The sequence below is a fragment of the Mastigoproctus giganteus genome, chromosome 4 (genome assembly GCF_048544385.1).
Source record: "Mastigoproctus giganteus isolate SK-2022 chromosome 4, ASM4854438v1, whole genome shotgun sequence".
Lineage (NCBI taxonomy): Eukaryota > Metazoa > Arthropoda > Arachnida > Uropygi > Thelyphonidae > Mastigoproctus > Mastigoproctus giganteus.
In genome coordinates, this window is record NC_143578.1 from 67,515,182 (window position 1) to 67,537,063 (window position 21,882).

Sequence of the window (21,882 nt, forward strand, 5' to 3'; positions counted from 1 at the left end):
CATGCATTGAAGAAAATGAAGAATCGGAAAGCCCCGGGGGAAGATGAAGTTACTGTAGAGTTGTTAAAATTGGGAGGAAGAGACATAACACAAATACTGGCAAGGCTCTTCACAAAGTGCATTAGAAAAGGTGCGATGCCTAAGCAGTGGAATAATGCAATCATGGTTTTGCTGCATAAGAAAGGAGATAAATCAGAAATTGGAAATTATAGACCAATTAGCTTGTTATCCCATATCTACAAGTTGTTCACAAGGGTCATTACTAACAGATTAGAAAGAATACTTGATGAGAATCAACCGAAAGAGCAAGCTGGCTTTAGGACAGGATTCTCAACTATGGATCACCTTCACGTAATATCACAGCTAATGGAGAAAGCAAATGAATATAAAACACCATTATGCCTGGCATTTGTGGATTATGAAAAGGCATTTGACTCCATACAGCATAAGGCAATGTTTCGGGCACTGGAAAGACAAGGCATAGATACTCCATATATTATGATTTTGAAGAAAATATATGAGAGTGCTACATCCTTTATTAGACTAGACAAAGAGAGTAGCAAATTTAAAATCGAGAAAGGAGTTCGACAAGGAGACACAATATCTCCGAAGCTGTTTACTGCTGCCCTTGAGGAAGCTTTCAGAAGATTAGACTGGTCACAGAAAGGAGTCAATGTGAACGGAGAGTACCTAAACCATTTACGATTTGCAGATGACATTGTGGTCATAAGCCATGATCCCAAAGAATTAGAGGAAAATCTTAATCAGTTATGCACAGTTAGTAAGGATTTTGGACTAAAGATGAATATGGCTAAAACAAAAGTAATGATGAACAAGTATGCCACGGAAAGGGAAATAATGATTGAAGGAGCAGTAATTGAAAAGGTGGAGTCATATACTTATCTGGGACAAGTTATTAGCTGTAATAATGATAAATGGCTGGAAGTCAAGAGAAGAATAAATTTTGGATGGATAGCATTCAGGAAATATAGTCACATACTGAAGAGCAATATCCCAGTTTGTCTGAAACGTAAAATAATGAATCAATGTATACTCCCCACCATGACTTATGGAAGTGAAACTTGGGCACTCACCAAAAGAATGGAAGAGAAGCTGAGAACTACACAGCGAAGAATGGAACGAATTATATTGGGAATCAGACTGTTAGATAAGAAGAGAAACACATGGATTAGGCAGCAAACTCAAGTAAAGGACATTCTTATCAAAACTAAAGAACTAAAATGGTCTTGGGCAGGACACATAGCTCGAAGACATGATGACAGATGGACTAAGAAAATAACAGAATGGTACCCAAGAGGAGCTAGAAGAAAACCTGGAAGACAAAGGCGGAGATGGATAGATGAAATTCATGAGTTTTTGAGTAGTAAATGGATGACCAGTGCTCAAAACAGAAGGAACTGGAAAGTTGCTGGAGAGGCCTTCATCCTGCAGTGGATTGAAAATGGCTGATGATGATGATGATGTGAAGTAAAAATATGTGCATATAATCTTGTTGAGTAAACAGCAATTGTGCTGATCAATTAATTGCTCTATTATTTGTCGACTTCAGCACTACCCCACAGGGGATATGACCACTGAAGTCTCCCATAATATCAAAGGGTGGTAGAAGCTGACTAATTAATTTGTCTAGTTCACTGTGAACTATTTGTGCCTGGAGGTAGGCATACTGAGCAGATGGTTAGATGTTCTTTTGTTTTTTTTTTTTTTTTTTTTTTTTTATGAAAACCCCAAACATGAAGTATTAGAACCTAATAGTACTTAGCCCAATGCTTGGGTTGAGGTTGAGAAGACGAAAGAAGATATTTGATGACATTAGACTTGAACTTCTGTAGACTAATTTTCAGGAAATACGTATGAAGGAAGGTTGTTCCAGAAAACGGCAGTTCAATGAATAAACGAGGAAGATGAAAAGTTGGTTCTGTGAGTTTGAAGTTGGACAGTAAATGGATGTTGGCTGGTGGCAGCACGTGTTCAGACTGTTTTGAAAGAGAGAGCAGGAATTATAGAAGTCAATTCAGAAGAACAGTGCCCATGGAAGTATCTGTAGAAAACGCATGCAGCAAAAATTACGTCTATGAGACAGCGAGTGGAGAGACTCTGTTAGAGAGGAGTCATTAATTAACCTAACTGAGCTCTTCTGAATGGAATCTAGAAGCCTGAGAGAGGTTTTGGGGGCAATGCCCCCAGATGTTGTTGTTGTTATTAGGTTTGTTGGTGCATCAGCAACTGTGGCTATAATGCACTGATTTCTGACTAGCATATATTTGCTGTTGCCCCCAGATGTGGGAACAATATTCCATTGTAAGGCAGATTTGCAAATTGTACAAAGTGAACAGCTGTTGGAAGAAAAGTAATGCTGAGAGCGAAAGAGAAAACCAAGTTTTTTAGATGCAGAGGAAGCAATATTTGTAATGTGCTTGTGCCATGAGAGATTAGAAGTCAAGGTAATCCCCAAAAGAGATATATCATTTTGCCTAGAAATTGGAGTGTCACCAAAGATAAGCATAGGAGCAGAAGAATCTTTTTGTGAGATAAAAGACAAGACTGAGTTTTAAAAGGATTGAAATCAATGAAGTTGTCTTTGCCCCACTGGAGAATTACCCGAAGGTCGGCATTTAAGGAATTGGTAATGGATATTCGAGAAGTTGAAGCTGATTGAGCAGGGCAAGGTTACTCAAATTGGAAAGTGGAATGCAATGCGCTATCATCGGCAAAACTATGGATAGGATTTCCAGTCAATGGAAGGTCATTAATATACAAGAGGAAAAGAGTGGGGGAAAGAACTGAACCTTGGGGGACACCGGCATTAGTGGAGAAGTTAGAAGACAGGGAGCCATCTGCCATCATCCTCACTGAGCAATCAGAGAGAAACTAGATAACCAAATACAAAAAACAGTTGGCAAACCATAAGATGGAAGCTTGTTTAGAAGACCTTTATGCCAAACACGATCGAAAGCCTTTCAGATGTCAAAAGCAACTGCTTGTGTTTCACCAAACTTTTCCATTAAATTTGTCCATAAATGGGTAACATAAGCCAAAATATCAACAGTGGATTGACACTGATGGAATTAAAAATTGTGATCGTTGATCAGATGGAAGGTTTCTAGGTAGTTAAGAGTTGGCGGTAAATTTCTCCATTACTCTAGAAAGAGTAGAAGTAATTGCAATGGGACAATAATTGGATGGGAGGGATTTATCACCCTTTTTAGAAACTGGCTGGATATGAGCAAATTTCCAAGCAGAAGGAAAAACACCTTTGGAATAAGAAAGTGAAGAAAGGCAGCAAAGAACAGGAGTACGTTCAGGAGCACAGGTTTTGAGAACAAGTGGAGAAATTTCCTGGAGGATTTAGGACCTGGAGCTTTCTTAGCATCAAGATTCGTCAAAATCCTTTTGACAGAAGACCACAGAAGGAATTGAATGGAGCATGTTGGGAATGGTGGGAGGTGTTTTACCAAGATTATTTATACAGGAGTTGGAAGAAAAATGGGATGCTAGCAGGTCAGCTTTATCCTTGGCTGAAGTGATAACAGAACAATCTGGTTTTGATGGAGGTGGGAGCAGGGATGGGCAAAAGTTGCTGTTTGTTATTTGGTTTTTAGGAGCATTAGTAACTAATGCCATATTGCTCTGGGGATATGCAGTGGTCATTCCCTGACCTTTCTGCAACCTCCGTATTTGGTGGTCACGGGCTTGAACCCTGGTCTAATCAAGAAGCGTGTGCAATGCAACGCACTGCTGCTCCTGCCCACCTGGCTACGGAGGCGCCGAAGGAAAAAGTTGCAGCCAATAGCTTTGGCAAGAGACCAGAATGCCCGGCAACAATGGGGGCAAGAAGCAAGTTTTCTACTCTTAGCCTGTTCAAAATCTAGTTTGTACTGATTAATAACTACTTTACAATTGTTGCGAGCTTTGGTGTAGGCAGAAAATGAAACTGAAGAATTGGAAACAAGCCAATTACGATATGCAACATTCTTCTCTTGACCAGCCTTAGCACATTTATTGGAAACCAAGGTTTAGATAAAGAACAAGATTTTAAAGTGGAGTGTGGAATAAAGGATGCCATTCATACAAGAATAATTTGACATTAGACATCAGATGTTTTGAAACAGTAATCCGACCAAAGAAAAGAAGAAAGAAATCTCGCAGGTCATGTTATCAGCAATACGAGGTTGGGAATAGCCATGAGGTAAAGGCTCCACTGGAGAAGAGACAATCACCAAGATGTGATCCGAGGTGCCTAAATGACCACTCACTTTGACCGTGTATTTAGAAGGGTAGTTTGTGAGAAAAAGATGAAGCGTCTTGGCTGTATGGTTAGGATTGTCTGGTATTCTTGTAGGTAAATGAACAATCTGTGCAAGGTCATTAGTAATTGCAAAAGCCTCAGCATCTCGACCAGCTGGGTGGTGTGACTAGAAAACGGAAGCCAGCTGGTGTTGTGAACATTAAAATCACCACAGAAAATTATCTCACCGTTTGAAAAGTTGGACTGGAGAAATTCAAGTTGCAAAGAGTCCTAGGAAGTCAAAGAGTTGGGAGAACAGTAGAGACAACAGATAAATTTGACAGAATGAGGTAGAGAGATTTTAAGCCAGAGAAGATTGAAAAGAGGAAATTCCAAATTACCAAGTCTCTGACAGGGAATATCGGAATGAGCATATGCACAAGTACCACCTTTGAGGCGAAAGGAATAATATAGCGAATAATTTGGGAAACTGAGATGAACAATGGTAGAGTGAACTGATAACTCAGATTCTGTCAGAAAAAGTATGGTGTTTGGTAGAAGGTAAGTGGAAATGGACAACATTGAGATCAGAACTGCGACCAAATATATTTGTGAAATGAACAAGGAAGTGTTTGGGAGGTTTAGATCTTTTTGCAAATAAGTTTGCTCTATTAGTTTGACAATTCCTGGAGTATTCAATAGTAAGAAAAAGTTGGGGGGGGGGGGGAGGAGGAACATGCTGTATGAAGTAATTAAATTTTTGGATATGGTGCACAAATATACCCAGATCCTTTTTATGTGGCCTTGACAATGCCCCCTTCATACACACTACTCAGACTCCCTCCAGTCACTATCTGGCAGAGTAGAGGTAGCAAGATTATACACTAGCTGATTTGGAAGCCTCCTAGAGAGTTACCAATAGGTTTGGTCCGGTGTATTAACTAGCAGCTGGCCTGCGAACACCGTTTTAGAGCTGTATCCTTGAAATGTAAGGAAGTTTGGATCTCGCCATGGTGTTCATCATAACCTCAAAAGACATCAATCGTACTACATGATGGAAGAGATAGGGAAGGGTTGACCAGAACTTAGCTCTGGAGACTAAACATGGGTTCCACCACTTCAAGCTTCCAATAAACAAAGTGGTGGTATTGCACCAGTTGATGAGAGTCATCTGCCACCTTGTATTGCCTGGTAACATAGAGGGGTGGCATTCTTCCATGTGGTGTGGTGTGGTGTGAGTGCAACACCTCGACCCCTGCTTACGTTGGTTCACTCCTGGATGGCCACCCACAGTGTGCTTGTACATAGGGGTTATACCCAGGATTATTAAAAGTACCAGCATTGTGAAGGTGCAAGCAGAGGATTTGGATGTCACAGACCATCTGGACTTCACCGAAATTGGGTCCACTTGACTTGAGTGTCAGTCGAATATCAGTTCCATCAGCATTTTAGACTCCCAGATAGCAAGTACAGCTTATCTCACATATCTGAGAGAATGTCTGTGACAGCCTCAAGGATTAGTGTATACATGTATAATGTGGAGATCAATGTTTACAGGATGGATACACAGGACAGGAGGGGTGAGGTTATGCTCTTAGTTAAGAAGCATATTAAATCTAAGGCAGTGCATTCAGTCAACACGGACAACCAGTGCAATGTTGAGTCAGTTTGGCGTGACACAAGCACTGAGAAAACAAAAATGAGAGTAGCAGTTGTGCTATAGTCCTAATGACTGTGATGAGTACATCAAGCAACTCAAGAGGAATCATCAAGAAGAATAGTGAGCCAGGAAATCAGAATGTCTTGTAATGGGAGATTAACTTTCTAGATGTTGAATGGAATTTGTTGGTTGGTCACACACACTAGCAAGACTTTCATGGATTTAGTGGATAATTTCTTTCTACAGCAGCATGTTAGGCAACAAAAGGAAGAAATACTATCTAGTTATCAGCAGTGATTCTTTGTTATTACAGATGGACAGGTGATGTATGAAATGTTTTTTGTTCTTTTAGACTGATGCTGTATACGCTTTCTTCCTTGCATCATTTGCCACTATTAATACTAAATTTAGTATTAGTAGTGACAAATGTTTTCCATGATTGGCAATTCATGATTTCATAATTTTAGCAGCAGTTTGTGTTTTTTTTTTTGACAACTTCAACGAAAGCTTCAACTGCCTATTCTACTAATTTTTTTTATAGAAAAACTGAACTGCTATATTATACATTCAAACAACATACTTTCTCCCAATGTCACTGTTGATGTAAGAATTAAAGCAAAAACACAAGAAAACGTTTTTTCACACTATGTCACTGTAATATTGTGATGTTTTCATTGATTGAAATCTGGTTCTAAGCTTAATATCTGAAAAAGTGATCAAAGTAACTAAATATGTAGTGTTGCTGGTAATATATTCCAGTTATAATCATTTATAATGTTATTAGTGGGGTACCACAGAGTTCAGTGTTAGGGCCACTGTTGTTTTGTATATTTATCAATGATATTGATGAAGGTATATATCAGGCTTAATGTCGAAGTTTGCAGATGATACAAAGGTTGGCAGGGTTGTTAATGACAGTAATGGCAGTGTGCTACTGCAACAGGATCTAGATAATTTGAGCAGATGGGCTAAGAAGTGGCAACTGAAGTTTAACCTTGACAAATGCAAAGTACTGCATATGGGTAGAAGTAAATTACCCCCAGAGAAATGTACCAACTGTGTGGTACGACACTTAAGGTGGTAGAAAATGAAAAAGACCTGGGGGTAATTGTGCAGTCAGATATGAAGTTTTCTGAGCAATGCAGACAGGCTGCCAGGGCAGGTCATGGGGTTTTGTCAATGATATATAGGAATTTTGCTAGCAGGGAAAAGGAGGTGATTATCCCTCTGTATAAGGCAATGGTCAGGCCATGCCTTGAGTACTGTGTACAGGTCTGGAGGCCTCATTTTAGGAAGGATGTAGATTTACTTGAGCATGTACATAGAAGGACAACAAGATTGGTGAGGGGAATGAAGGAATCCTCTTATCAAGAGAGGCTTAAGTTCTGCAAATTGCAGTGGCTGGAGACTAGGCACCTGTGCGGTGATCTGATTGAGGTGTATAAGGCCATTGAATGGGTTGAGCATGCTGAATTCTGATGGGATCCTTCCACTTGTTCAGATTACGAACCTAAGGGGGCATAAATTGAAATTAAGAAAGGACAGATTAGAATAGATATGCGGAAATTTGCCTTTAGCCAGCGGGTGGTTAATTGCTGGAACAAACTTCCATCTGTCGTTGTGGAAGTTGATAGGTTGAATAAATTTAAGGAGGAACTGGACAGGCATTTGGAGGGAATGGTGTGATTTTTTTTTTTTTATATGTTTATATATGTATTTTTTTTTTTTTTTTTTTTTTGGCTGATGCTGCATAAGCTCATACACTTGCTTTCTTGCATCACATGCCACTGCTACTACTACTACTTGCACATATGCAAATAATCTGATGTCTAATGATAACCTTCTTTTATTTCTTCTTATTACAGAACACTATTACAGAATGCAAAGAAAGGTGAGTTTGACACAACATATGATCAATTTTTTTTAAATGTCACTTGTAAAGGTAACTTATGGAAAACAAAACTTAAACAACTACTTTTTGAGTGTGTACAAATTATTCACTTAGATTCAGATCATCTATGGTCCAAGAAAAATCATGGCAGTTCAGATCTAGATAAGTGTGCCAATTTGTGACACCTGATGCAGAGTGTCTAATCCAAATTAGACAGATTATCCATATAATTTCTTCCTTAATCTATTTAACTAAAGAAGAGTTAATATATTCATAAATAATTACTGCAGAGGCGGGCCGTCTCGAGGGTGCAAGGGATGCACTGCACCTGAGTGCCAATGTTCAAGGGGCACCTGAAAACCTGAAACTTATATACACATATTAAGAAAATTTTAAAGGGTGACACCAAATTTCAATTAGCACCCGGGTGCAAAATTGCGATTGCCACCCAGGCACCACATGCTCTAGGAATGCCCCTGAATTACTGCTTTAGATAACAATGCCAATGCATATCTAAAAAAAATACTTCCTTCTTTTGCTTCCCTGAGGTAGCAAAATTTACTAATTTTGTGTAACCACTGTATAAACACTTAGTCTGGGTTATGTAGCTTGCTAGAAAAGGAGAGAGAGAGAGAGGTTGTTTCTCTGCATACTTTCTTTATGCAAGAAATATCTGTTCCATGTCAACCATTATCAGATGGAAGTGATCTATAATGATTATATTTTAACTAAAGTAACAGCCCACCAAACCCCATTCAGTATAAAATTAAGGAAAAATAAAGATTAGTACAGTACAATTCTCGAGACTTTGCCACTTGCTGATTTGCTTATTCATGCCTAAGTTTCTGAGACATTTTCCTAAATTGCAGGTAGCTGTTTCAACTACTCTCAATTCATGCTTTGCTCATCATGGGTCAGACATTCAATCACCAACTAAATAAAATATGTTTTCTGTTTATGCCCTAGGGCAGCCACATAGGGTGAGAGGAATTTACAAGGTAGAGGATACCACAATATTACCACAATTTATGGTAATATTCTTGTAATCTATCACATGGATTCACATAGATTTGACCACACAGTGTGCATAACTCTGTCCCTTCACACTGATTAAATAGTCTAATTGGTTAAGGTCAACTAGGCTTACTTGCCCAAGAATTTTAAATGCCTCGAAGCAAACAAGAAATTGCTACCGCCACCAACAAAAATGGAAAAGTCAGTGTTCATTTTGTTACCTTTCCCCCCAAAATATGAAAGGTGTGAAATTCATTTCACAGCCCTTGAGGGCTGGCACCTGTAGCAACATGTTCATAGGTCTGAAAGTGATTACTAATCAGTCACTTTCCCAAGTGATTTTATTGGGTAAGCCCACCTATCAATAAGGTCTAATGCTGCAAGGCTGAAAGTATTATATTCATCATTGGCGGTGAATATGTAAGTCTGTGAAACAAACTAAATGACATCTGCCAGTTTTTTCATTCTGTGTCCAAAACTGACATCTGCAATGGCCGTGTGATCATTTCTACAAGATGTAAACACAGATTGACATATTATGAATTATGATGATAATGGATGAAGAGGCTTTTAGATTTCTTTGTGTATTTAATTTTTATTCCTACATGGCAAATATCATTAAAAGGGTAACAACTTAGTGATCAAAATTTGGAAAACAGTGTCCAACTTTCCTGCTGCTGAGTGAGTATGTAATTTTTGTTGCTCATGGCATTTGCAGGTGTAGTAAGTTAAGTTATCACTAACTATGCTATCAAATAACCTCTATATTTTTAATTAGTGCATCTGGCACAGTCCACTGACCAGGAAATATGTAAAATGTTAACACAGTATTAAAATAGATTTTATACAAAAATGTCTTGCAAGCTGAGAACCCAATCTCCCTTAATGGACCTGCTATTTACAAACATCTTCAAAAACTTAATCTCTGTAAATGATAAGGTCTAAATGCATTTCTGTCAAAAAAAATATATATATATAAAGCTTGATATCTGCTATGCCCACAGACTGATACTTCTACCAAACTAGACAATTCAGGAAAAATAATGAGGAAGAAATAAAATTGTTTATAATAAAATATGCAACAGCAAACATATAAGGTGCATAAATTAATTTTAAGCATCAAATTTAGTGTGGAAACAAAAGCTAACTGACATATTTGTGAAAACTAACTGACATAACTAACGAAAACTAACTGACATATTTGTGACCTTCCAGAGTGCTTACCACTGAATGTATGCTAATAGGTTTCAAAAAATCTGGACAACTATAGTGTATCAATTGAATTTTTTCAAATGTTACATGAATTGGAAGATACAAATGATGAGTGCACAGCTTCCCCTACCACAAAATATATGATAATATAATTTCCAATAACCTGTATTATTTGATGTTAAACATTGGATCAAAACATCATCCAATATATATAACATCATTTATCAAATAAAGTTTTTAAAATTTAAATAAAATATCACAATAAAACCTTGAGCTTTTACTCAGTTTCCAATTCTATACCAGCCTTATTTTGATTACAGTTATCATTCAACTTGTAAAAGATCCTTTTATCCATTTACAAAGTAAACATGGACATGTCAACCCTCTTCCAAAATAAATATAGTGCCCGCATGTTTTTTATTTATTATTTTTACTGTATAAAAAAACAAACAAACAAAAAAAACCCCAACAACAACGCATATTTAACCATGTAAACACTGCTAAGATTCATTCCAAACAAGCAACCATATAACTATTTTCTATTATCATTATAAATTGTCTCTAGAACTCTGTCAACAAAAACAAATCAGAACAAACAGTCTTTTAATGAATTATATTACAGGGCAGGTAAGTTAATTTCATGATGTATTGACACATTATTTGCCAAGGTCAATTATCTGGCAAAATGGACAAGCACATGCAAATTTAATTAAAATGTGGCCACCTGGGTAGAAAAAGAGAACTTAGTAATCACCATCACAAACATTTTACTTTCAATATAATCCTGAAACCAATGAACACGGTACTGAATGATGAAATTACAGGAAGAAATCATTCTAATACCTCTTCTGCAGTAGAGAATTTATTGGCCATGAATACATATATGGACAAACTGCAAAATACTACTTTTAAGATGGCCCGTAGCAGTAGTTATGATCAATGTGAGATGCCAATAGCCTATCACATGAATAAGCACGTTCATTACGTGCTCCAAAACTTTCATAAACACATTGTAACACGCTGCTATTAAAGCTTTAATGTATTCAAGTTTTAATCAGACTTTGCTATGCAATGTATCTCTCTCTCTCTCTCACAGAGAGAGAGAGATATTAGTAACTGAAGTTTCCAGCTCGCTTACCAGTATGTTACCCTATGACTTCTTGCTTGTTTGCAAAGAAAGCCATTAAGAATTATCAGTTCACTTGACAAGTGACAGGACCTATACAGCTTCTTGAAGGAGCTATGTTTTAAGGCCAAGAACAAATTTAAGGGTTGCAGCAAGTGTGCAGTTTCTGAAGAAAGTTATTAAATAAAATTCACATGTTTAAATTCTAGTTGAATGGCTGTTGACTATAATGGTATTCACAAAACTTAACTGACATATTATGCATCTGGTTGTTGTTGGATTAGAACCAAGGCAATCAAATCCAGATGGTTCACCATATTGTCTATAAAGTAGTACTAAAAGCAAGCTTGTTTGTTTGCAGGATGAAAAAATTCATAGCAGGTGGGGAAGACTACAAACACAAATCAGGATGGCAAATGGGGGCTTACTTGTAATGATCTCAATAAGTTATTGTCACTGATGGAATCTGAATCAAAATCTTTCCCAAAAGATAGTAACTATTCCACTCAGCGATGGAGCATCCCCCACACCCTAAATCAGGAAAGCAAAAGTAAATTATGAATGGATAACAGAAATAATGAATCTAAAGAAACAAAAACAAACCATAATTCAATAAAAGACAAAATAATATATACTGAAACATGCACATAATCAAAACACAATTCACAAAGCTCATAAAACAGCAAGGGCAAAATAAATCAAGACTTATGAAATGTCAAAAGAGAAGGTATTAGTTTTAATTCCGAATATTAAATAAATTCAATGAAATTTATAAAGATGACAGTGCAATATTCATGGACAAAAATGGATTTCGCAATATGGGGAAATCATTACAAAGAAATATTTCAGTGAGATAATAAACTAAAACTCAGAAAGAAGAAAGCTGGACAACTCACGAAATGTTTCCGATGCCACCATAACAGAGGAGGAGGAGGTGGTGAAAGCTATCCAAACATCACTCAATGGGAAGGATCCTGGAATAGATAACATCACAAATGACCTCCTACAAGTTGAAAATGAAACAACATAAATATTTCTCACTACACTTTATACAGTTTTTAGCACAAGAAAATACCATAATAATAGAAAGTAGGCAGAAATGCCAGTATTTAAAATATGATAAACAAGATAATAAACTATCAAGTAAAATCTTTTTTCACATGCAAAGGAATCAGAAACAATTCGACAGGGAAAATCAGAAGAAATATCATAAAAGGTTACAATAGAATCATGCAAGAATAAGACTACTGCCAATTTTTAAAATTTCTATATGTTAAAAAAAAGTAAAAAAGAAAAGAAAGCCAAATCTAAAATTATACCAGAACGAAAGAAAGAAAAATAAAACCAAGTAAGCTGTGCACATAATAGCAAGAAATATAAAATTAAATATAGCTGTTGAATGAGATAATTTTAACGAAAAGTAAACAGCATATTGTGAAAAATAATTTCTGATTAAAAGTTTCATGGAAGATTATACTCTGCAAATATGTCTAAAGAATAGGAAATTTTCATAATTTAGTATGAGAAAATAATGCTACTCTAAATTATGTTTTTGTCTTTACTTTCTGGGAATACTTTGGAAAAACAGTATCCAGTGCTAGTCAAAGAATTTTGAGCTACTGGAAACGGATACATTTGCGAAAAATTTTATCGTTTTTTTTTTTTTTTTTTTTTTTTTTTTTACCTAATTGTCATATTTAATTATACTCTAAGTAGTTTTATAGTTCTAGCTAGAGATTTTGTAGGCTACTACTTAATAATAAGGTTTATTAGCATTCGTTAGCTTCTTATTTTGAATTTGACCGGCGATTTTTGGAAGTTACGACTCCCAGTGTTAGCGCCAATATTGTTGAACCAGCTGCCAATATTGTAGTCGATAAGAAATAGCTTAACGTATATATATCTCGAACTGATAGCGAAGGTATAAAGTAAAACTAGATAGCGTAATACAAAGCACTGTATTTGTTAGCTTATTATAGTATTATCAATTAATCAAAAATATTATCTTATTAAATTTCATTGTTAATTAAATTGTATTTCAGCAGAAATCATGACCCAGAATAGAGCTGTGAATCAAAGATCACAGACTAGCGAGAGTGCTGTGGCTTGAGGGAGAAGCGAAAGGTGCGATTCTCCAATGCATCACAGTCTAAAAAAAATGTGCGAAATATGAAATGCTTGCCGACCTTTCTAAAACAGGACATGAAGGCCATCTAGCCAAGGAGGCCTTTGTGTGTGCTAGGTGTCTGGAGTGCTAAGAAATTAGGCGGCAACTCATCGTTCTGATGGGCGTCTATGAGAGGTGTAGGGTAAATGCCCTTGAAGAAATTAAGATGAATGGCCCATCAGGCTCTCAGCTGCCCAGCTAAACGACAGAGCTCACTCCTGTGCATCAGGAATAGAGTCACCAACAATAACTAGTTATTGGTGAGTCTATTGTCAGGGAGACGGAGAATATACTATGTAAGGATAGGTGGAACAGGACAAGGGTATGTCTGCCAGGGGCAAAAGTTGATGACATTGTTGAGCAGATATCATCTTTTCAGGGCACAAAAGGTGATATTGTTGTATGCGTTGGAACTAATGACATTAAGAGTAAGAGATCTGCAGATTTACTCAACAAGTACAGGCCAATGTTGAAAAAAAGTCGCAACTTAGGGTTGAATGTGAAAGTGTCTGCAATTCTTCCCAGACACGATAGAAGGGAGTATATGATGAGAGCCTTGTTAATCAATTCAGCCCTAGAGAAATTGTGCAAGGCTCAAGGGATAGAATTTTTTTCAGCCTGGTCTGTGCTTGTTGACTGTAGACACTGCTTCTACAGGGATGGGATACACTTCAATAAAAAAGGGTGCAAGAATATTTGCTGATGCTATCGACGCAGTGTTACGTGGGTCGGAAAACTGCTAGCATGGGGGAATACACAGACTAAAAGGTTAACAGTGGTCGCAGGCAGAGACAAAAGTGATTTTTGCACTGCTTCTATTAGAATGGGCAAAAGACTGGAAAGCAAGGTAATGGAGATTTCCAGGACTGCTGGAAGTCATAGTGGAACAAGTAAATACGTGGGCTGTGTTAGGGTGGCTAGGAGCAGGAACAGGTGCATGTATACTTGCATGTACACCAGTGCTAGGAGTATAGATAATAAATTTGATGAGTTTGAAGTGCTAGTCAAGACATCAAAGGCAGATATTGTTGGGATATCAGAGACGTGGTGTCACACAGATATATGCAGTGCAGAGTTGGAATTTGGGGAGTACAACGTGTATAGGAAGGATAGACAAGGGAGGGAGGGAGGGAGGGAGGAGGGGTTATGCTGTTAGTTAAGAAACACAAGGTGCCTCCGTAGCCAGGTGGGAAGGAGCAGCAGTGCGTAGCACACGCTTCTTGATTCGACCGGGGTTCAAGCCCGTCACCACCAAATACGGAGGATGCGGAAAGGTCAGGGAATGACCACCGCATATCCTGGAGCAATATGGCCTTAGTTGCTAATTCTCCTAAAAACCAAATAATAAACAAACAAGAAATACATAAAATCTAAGGAAGTGCATCCAATTGATGCTGGTGGACAATGCAGTGCTGAGTCTGTTTGGTGTGAAATAAGCACTGGGAAAGGAAAAATGAGAGTAGGTGTGTGTTATAGGCCTAATGAATCTGATGAGTATAATGAGCAATTGTGCAGAGAAATAGAGGGGGCCAGTAAATCAGAATGTCTTATAATGAGAGATGATTTTAACTTTCCAGATATTGACTGGAACTTGTGGGTTGGTCACTCGCAAACCAGCAAGACTTTTGTGGATTTATTGAATGACTGTTTTCTACAGCAACGTGTTTGAGAGGCAACCAGAGGGAGTAATACTCTTGATCTGATTATCAGTAGCGATTCTTCATTCATTAAGAATCAATTCGGCAAATTGTATTTTAAAGATGTAACTACCATCAAGGCTAAAGGGAAGGGCTTTTGCTTTCGTAAAGGTGACTACAGAGGTCTCCAACAGTTTTTAAATTCTGTATAGTGGGATCAACTGATGATGTTACCAACTTTGAATTCTAAATGGGAAGCCTTCAGGGACTAAGAATTTTGGAGGCTACTACGCTTTTCATTCCAACTAAGAAATACTGTTCAAGGTTTAGGCCTAAATGGATGTCAGATGAATTAATGAGGCTAGTGGCAGAGAAGAAGAATGTATGAGATGCATATAAAGTATCAGGCGACACAGAGGCCTATGGCAGGTATAAACTAGTCGGTAATCAAGTTACAAAGGAGGTTAGGCAGATTATGGCAAAATCTTTGGCAAAGAATGCAAAGAAAAACAGCAAGGAGTTCTTTATTTATGTAAACTCTAAAGGAAAGGGATGACTCAGATTGGACCACTTAACATAGATGGGTTGACTATTGATGATCATGCTGAGGTAGCCGATAAATTGAATGAGTATTTTGCATCTATATTCACATATGAGGAGTTATTCAATGAGGGAAGTGCCAGAAGTTTATCAAACGCTAACAGAGAACTAAGTGATTTTGTAATAATTGAGAGCAAAGTGGAGGAGAATTTGTTGAAGTTAAACATAAGGAAGGCACCTGGGGTGGATGGGATCTATCCAGTTATATTAAAGGAGGCAGCAAAGGAAGGAAGCAAGCCCTTGGCCATAATTATGAGAGCTTCCTTGGACTCATGGGAGGTCCCGTGGACCGGAGGTGTGCAAATGTATCACCAATTCACAAAGTAACTACAGACCTGTTAGTTTAACTTGTGTTCCGGGGAAAATAATGGAATCACTGGTTAAAGAAGCATTGCAGGATCATCTAGACAAGACTGCAGTAATAGTTAAGACACAGCATGGGTTTGTCAAAGGGAGGTCTTGTCTGACCAATTTGATTGGTTACTATGATGTGGTCACAAAGGAACTGAATGCCAAAAAATGATTTTGATATCATATACTTGGATTTCAGGAAGGTGCACATGGAAGCCTGCTGTACAAATTGCAGAGGTCTGGCATGAAGGGTAAGCTGCTACAATGGATAAAGGGATGGTTGAGTGGTAATCAATGGACACTGCTCCTCGTGGACAAATGTTATTAGTGGAGTTGCCCAAGGTTTGGTGTTGGGCCCATTGTTGTTTTGCATATTTATCAATGATATTGATAAATATGCAAAATGAAGATACATCAGGTTTAATGTCCAAGTTTGCAGATGATACAAAGGTTGGCAGGGTTGTTAACAACAGTAATTACAGTATGCTATTCCAAGTGGATCTAGATAAGTTGGGAAAATGGGCTGAGAAGTGGCAACTGGAGTTTAACATTGACAAATGCAAAAGTACTGCATATGGGTAGCAATAACCGAAGAGAAACGTACCAACTGGGTGGTACTACACTCAGGGAAGTGGAAAGTGAAAATGACCTGGGGGTAATTGTGCAGCCAAATATGAAGTTCACTGAACAGTGCATACAGGCGGCCAGGGCAGGTCATGGAGTCTTGTCAATGATATATAGCAGGGTTGGCCAACAAGTCGATCACAATCTACCAGCCGATCGCCGATTTAATTTTGGTCAATCATGACGAATTTTAAATATACAGTCATCCCTCAATTTGTGCACCTTGTGCAATGAAATTTTTGAGATGGTAGATCATGGCACATTTTGAAGGAAAAAAGTAGATCGTATCACAATTTAAGTTGGCCACGCCTGGTATATACGAATTTTGCTAGCAGGGCCAGGGAGGTGATAATCCCGTTATACAAATCAATGGTCAGGTCATACCTAGAGTACTGTGAACAGGTATGGAGGCCTCATTTTAGGAAGGATGTAGAAGTTGCTAGAACGAGTGCAAAGAAGGACAAGATTGGTGAGGGGAACAAAGGAGTGCTCTTACCAAGAAAGGCTTAAGTTCTGCAAATTGCAGCGCATGGAGAGTAGGTACCTGTGAGGTGTATAAGGCCTCGAATGGGTTGGGCAAGCTGAATGCTCATAGGATTCTTCGTCTTGCTCAGACTAAGAATCTGAGAGAGCATAAATTCAAACTGAGGAAAGACAGTTGTTGTAGAATAGATGTGCAGAAATTTGCCTTTAGCCAGCAGGTGGTTGATTGCTGGAACAGACTTTCATCTCTTGTTGTAGAAGCTAATAGCCTAAATAAATTTAAGGCTGAGCTGGACAGGCATTTGGAATGAATGGAGGGATGAAATGGGAGGGGTTTTTTTTGGCTGATGCTGCATGAGCTTGCTTTCTTGCATCATATGCCTCTACTAATGCTAATATGTAGATCCTTGTATCGTTCGAATTTTGCCACGACTGTTATTGTTCCAGAATAACACATAATCAGTAGAGCAGAGAAGTAGAAAGATTTTAATTGTGATAAATAAGTAGCTCAAAGATTCTAATCACCTGTCAGGCATGTATCTTTTTTATGTTTAGCTAAGGATATAACTAATTTAACATTGTGATTGTTATGGTATAATGTAATGTGTATCATTGCATTTAGGAATCTACTGGTTTAGTGTAGTAGTGTTGATTAATCAATTAAATTGTATTTAAATGGAAATCATGCCCCAGACTAGAGCAGCAAAGCAATGGGCACAAAGTATCCGGAGTGTCATAGCTGGGGGGGGGGGGGACAAATTGATGGGAACGATTCTCGAAAGCACCACATCCTAAAAAATGTGCAACTTGTAAAATGTTTGCGTATCTTTCTGGAACAGGACATGATCTAACCAAGGAGGATGTCATTGTGTGCTAGGTGCAGTGTGTCAAGAAATTAGGTGCCAACTCACTGTTCTGATGGGCTTCATTAAGAGTTTGAACAGTCGGATAAATGCTGCTGAAGGCATTAAAGTGAGGGACCCATCAAGCTCTCAGCTGCCCAACTCAACACCAGAGCTCACTCTTGGGATGAGGCAACACAGCAGCTATCTTCACAGCAGAATAAGCTGGTCCAAGAGGATCTGTTATTTATTTATGGTGACATTTTTTTCAGGGAAAGAGGAAATATACTGTGCAAAAAGGAGGTGGAATAGGACCAGGGTCTGTCTGCCAGTGGCAAAAGTTGATAACATTATAGGGCTGATATCTTTTAGGGGCACAAAAGGTGATATTGTTGTACACATTGGCATAAGAAATATTAAGAGCAGGACATTAGCGGACTTACTTAACATGTACAGTAGACTCTCGATTTTCCAGGATAGATGGTAAAAAACAAAGAAGTCCTCAACATTCATAAGAGTAACATAAGACATAACTTCTTACTTCGTCGAGTTTTATGTAACTCAGGAATGGCTAATAACATATTGCTACTATATTATTATTGACAAATCTGAATTCAGCGCGATACTTGTTAAACTTTGACCATTTTCATACATTCTTATTAATTTAATTTTCTGATCCAAATCGAGCGCTTTCCTTTCTTGGTAGATTTACTAGTACCGCTGTCACTTATTCTTTTAATAGGCACCATGATAACTGTCAAGATGAAATTTTCTGTAAAGAACTTCACAGTGTCAAGGTGAAAATGCACTATTATCACTCCGTGCGAGCTCATATTTTACTGTGTTTCGCATGGTGGGACTTTTTTTGTATTTTTTTAATACTAATAATAATAAAACAATTTAAAGGTATTTGACCTTGAACCAAGAAAATTTTTCGTCTGTGGCGTATCTATTTATTTTTTTTATGTGCAATGCTAAAAATATTTAAGGGGTTCCATTATGTTGTACAAAATATAAAAGGATTCCATGATTAAATTTAATTGGGAAACACTAATCTAGACAAAACTGGAGTTATAGTTCTGACACAGCATGAGTTTGTTATGGGGAAGTCTTGTCTGACCAATTTGATTGGATAATATGACGTAGTCACAAAGGACCTGGATGCAAAAAATAATCCTGATAACATATACTTGGGTTTCAAGAAAGCTTTTGATACTGTTACACATGAAAGACTGCTGTACAAATTGGAGCAGTATGGCATTAAGGAAAGTTGCTGCTATGGATATAAGGATGGTTGAGTGGAAGGAGACCGAATCAATGGGTACTGTTCTTCGTGGACTAATGCTATTAGTGGAGTTGTCCAGGGTTTAGTGTCGGGCTCGTTGTTTTCTATATTTATCAATGATATTGATGGATGAAGGTATATCAGGCTTAATGTCCAAGTTTGCAGACAATATGAAGGTTGGCAGAGTTGTTAACAGTATACTAATGCAAGCGAATCTAGAAATTTTAGGCAGATGGGCTGAGAGGTGGCAACTGAAGTTTAACATTGACAAATGAAAAGTACTGCATATGGGTAGCAGTAACCCCAGCATGATATACTAACTGTGCTGTAAACGCTCAGGATAGTGGAGAATGAAAAAGATCTGGGGGTAACTGTACAGTCAGATAAAAAGTTTTCTGAGCAGTGCAGACTGGCTGCCAGAGCAGCTCATGGAGTCATGTCAACGATATAAGGAATTTTTCTACCATGGATAGGGAGGTAATTATCCCTTTGTATAAGGCAACGGTCAGGCTACACCTTGAGTACTGCATACAGGCGTGAGGCCTCATTTTAGGAAGGATGTAGAGCTGATGGAACAAGTACAGAGAAGGGCAGTGAGCTTGCTGAGGAGGAACAAAGGGTTGCTCTTACCAAGAAAGGGTTGTTAGTTAGTTAGTTATTTGGTTTTTAGGAGCATTAGCAACCAAGGCCATATTGCTCCGGGATATGCGGTGGTCATTCCTTGACCTTTCCGCATCCTCCGTATTTGGTGGTGACGGGCTCGAACCCCGGTCTAATCAAGAAGAGTGTGCTACGCACTGCTGCTCCTTCCCACCTGGCTACGGAGGCGCCCCCAAGAAAGGGAATGAAAACTTAGGCCAAAAGTGTTTATAAAAGAACAGGGCGAAGATTTTGGTAATAGTATCAATGTAGTTAGAAATGGAAACTAGTCCAAAAAGTTAATTTGATAGTGAATAGCAAACAGTATAAATTTTAAAAACAGCAGTAATATGTAGTGGCAAATGATGCAAGAAAGCAAGCTTATTTAGCATCTTCTAAAAAAGAAAAAAAAAAAAAAAACCCTACACACTTCTCCCCATCCATACCCTCCAAGAAATTGTCTAGTTCTTCCTTGACTTTATTGAAACTTCCATAACAACAGATGGAAGTCAGTTTCAACAATCAATCACTGGCTAAAGACAAACCTACACACATCCATCCTACAATCATCCTTCCTCAGCTTACATTTATGTGCCCCTTCATATATGTAGTCTCAGCAAGAGGAAGAATGCCATTCACATTGAGCTTACTCAATCCATTCAAAGCCTTAAACACCTCAATCAAATCACCACATGGGTGCCTAGACTCCAGAAGCTGCAATTTGCAGAATTGAAGCCTTTCTGGGTAAAAGCACCCTTCACCCAATGTGGTTGCCCTTCTGTTAGAATATCACTCACGTCATATTCTTCTGATTGATTCAAAAAATTTCCTTATTTGTGAAGAATATGATGAGAGTATGCATGCAGATGGAATGGGCACGCAAGCGTGAATGTCTTATTATGGGTGACTTCAATCTGCCCCAGATTGATTGGAATAAGTGGGAGGGCAACTGACAATGGGGAAAACACTTTTTAAAATAAACTAAATGATTATTATTGGTACCAGCATGTTAGAGAAAGTATGAGGCGGTGAGCATATTCTTGATCTCATCATTACTAATGATTCAGATGATATCACAGGGCTTAAAGTACAGGAACCACTGTCAGGAAGTGATCATGCAATCGTCAGCTGGAAGATGTTGCAGTTGTTGTTGGTTTAGGGATTTATTAGGTGCATCGGCAACTGTGGCCATAGTGCACCAGATGTTGCAGTAGTTAAAGGCATAAGTTTTAACTTCAGAAGAGGGAGAGTTTCACAGTTTAAGGCGTGTTATGGCATCTATTAATTGGGGCAGACTGCCGAGTGAAGGCAAATACATTTGAATTATGAAATACTTTTAAAGCAAAAATCACAGAAACCATGAATGCATACATACCTTTAAGAAAATATTAGAGGAGGATGCCGAAATGGATGACTGAAGAGCAGGCTGGTCAAATAGAGCAGAAAAGGATAGCATGCAACAGTTACAGAGCGATGCCAAGTACTGTAGCTTACAACAGGTACAAGTTGATCTGTAACAGTACCACAACTAAGTTCAGGAAGTCCAAGGCTGCGTATGAGAAAGAATTGGATAAGAGAGCAAAGGATGGGGACAAGGTATTTTTCATGATGTGAATACACGGAAGAAAAAAGCAAATCAAATTGGATCCTTGTGCACTGGGTGTGGGAAAATTTTAGATAACCCAGCTGATTTTGCAGATGAATTGAACAGGTGCTTTGCCTGTCTTTAACTGACAAAAGACCCTATATGCTGAGAAGAGGATAAGCCATATGAAATTAGTGATGTTGTGATTACAGATGATTGTTTATTAGAAAAACTTTTGAGCATAAAAGCAAGGCTTCCAGAGTTGATGGCATATAGCCTATTTGAGGTAGAGTGTGAGGGAGTGTATTGAACCACTGAGGTTAATTATGAAGGCATCTTTAAACTCAGGGGAGATTTCTATGAATTGGAGAGATGCCAATGTATCACCAATACATAATAGTGGTTATAAGAGTGAAGTTGGTAACTACAGATCGGTTAGTCTAACTTCAGTTATAGGAAAAATATTAGAGGCAGCGATTAAGAGTGCAATCCAGAAAAATTTAGATAGATATGGCAT

At 38.1% G+C, this 21,882-nt stretch overlaps 1 protein-coding gene across 2 annotated transcripts in view; it reads right to left on the reverse strand.

Annotated features, from left to right (window-relative positions):
• Positions 1–21,882, reverse strand: part of LOC150086811 (uncharacterized) — a 281,569-nt gene that overhangs the window by 33,040 nt on the left and 226,647 nt on the right. The window contains exon 8 of one of the 2 annotated variants that reach the window (XM_090372770.1): positions 12,049–12,126. In XM_090372770.1, the coding sequence (XP_090228896.1) occupies positions 12,112–12,126 (15 nt within the window). In that variant the 3' untranslated portion in view covers positions 12,049–12,111. Of the gene's footprint in view, positions 1–12,048; positions 12,156–21,882 lie in introns of both variants that reach the window. The other variant, XM_090372769.1, reaches the window with a different exon arrangement.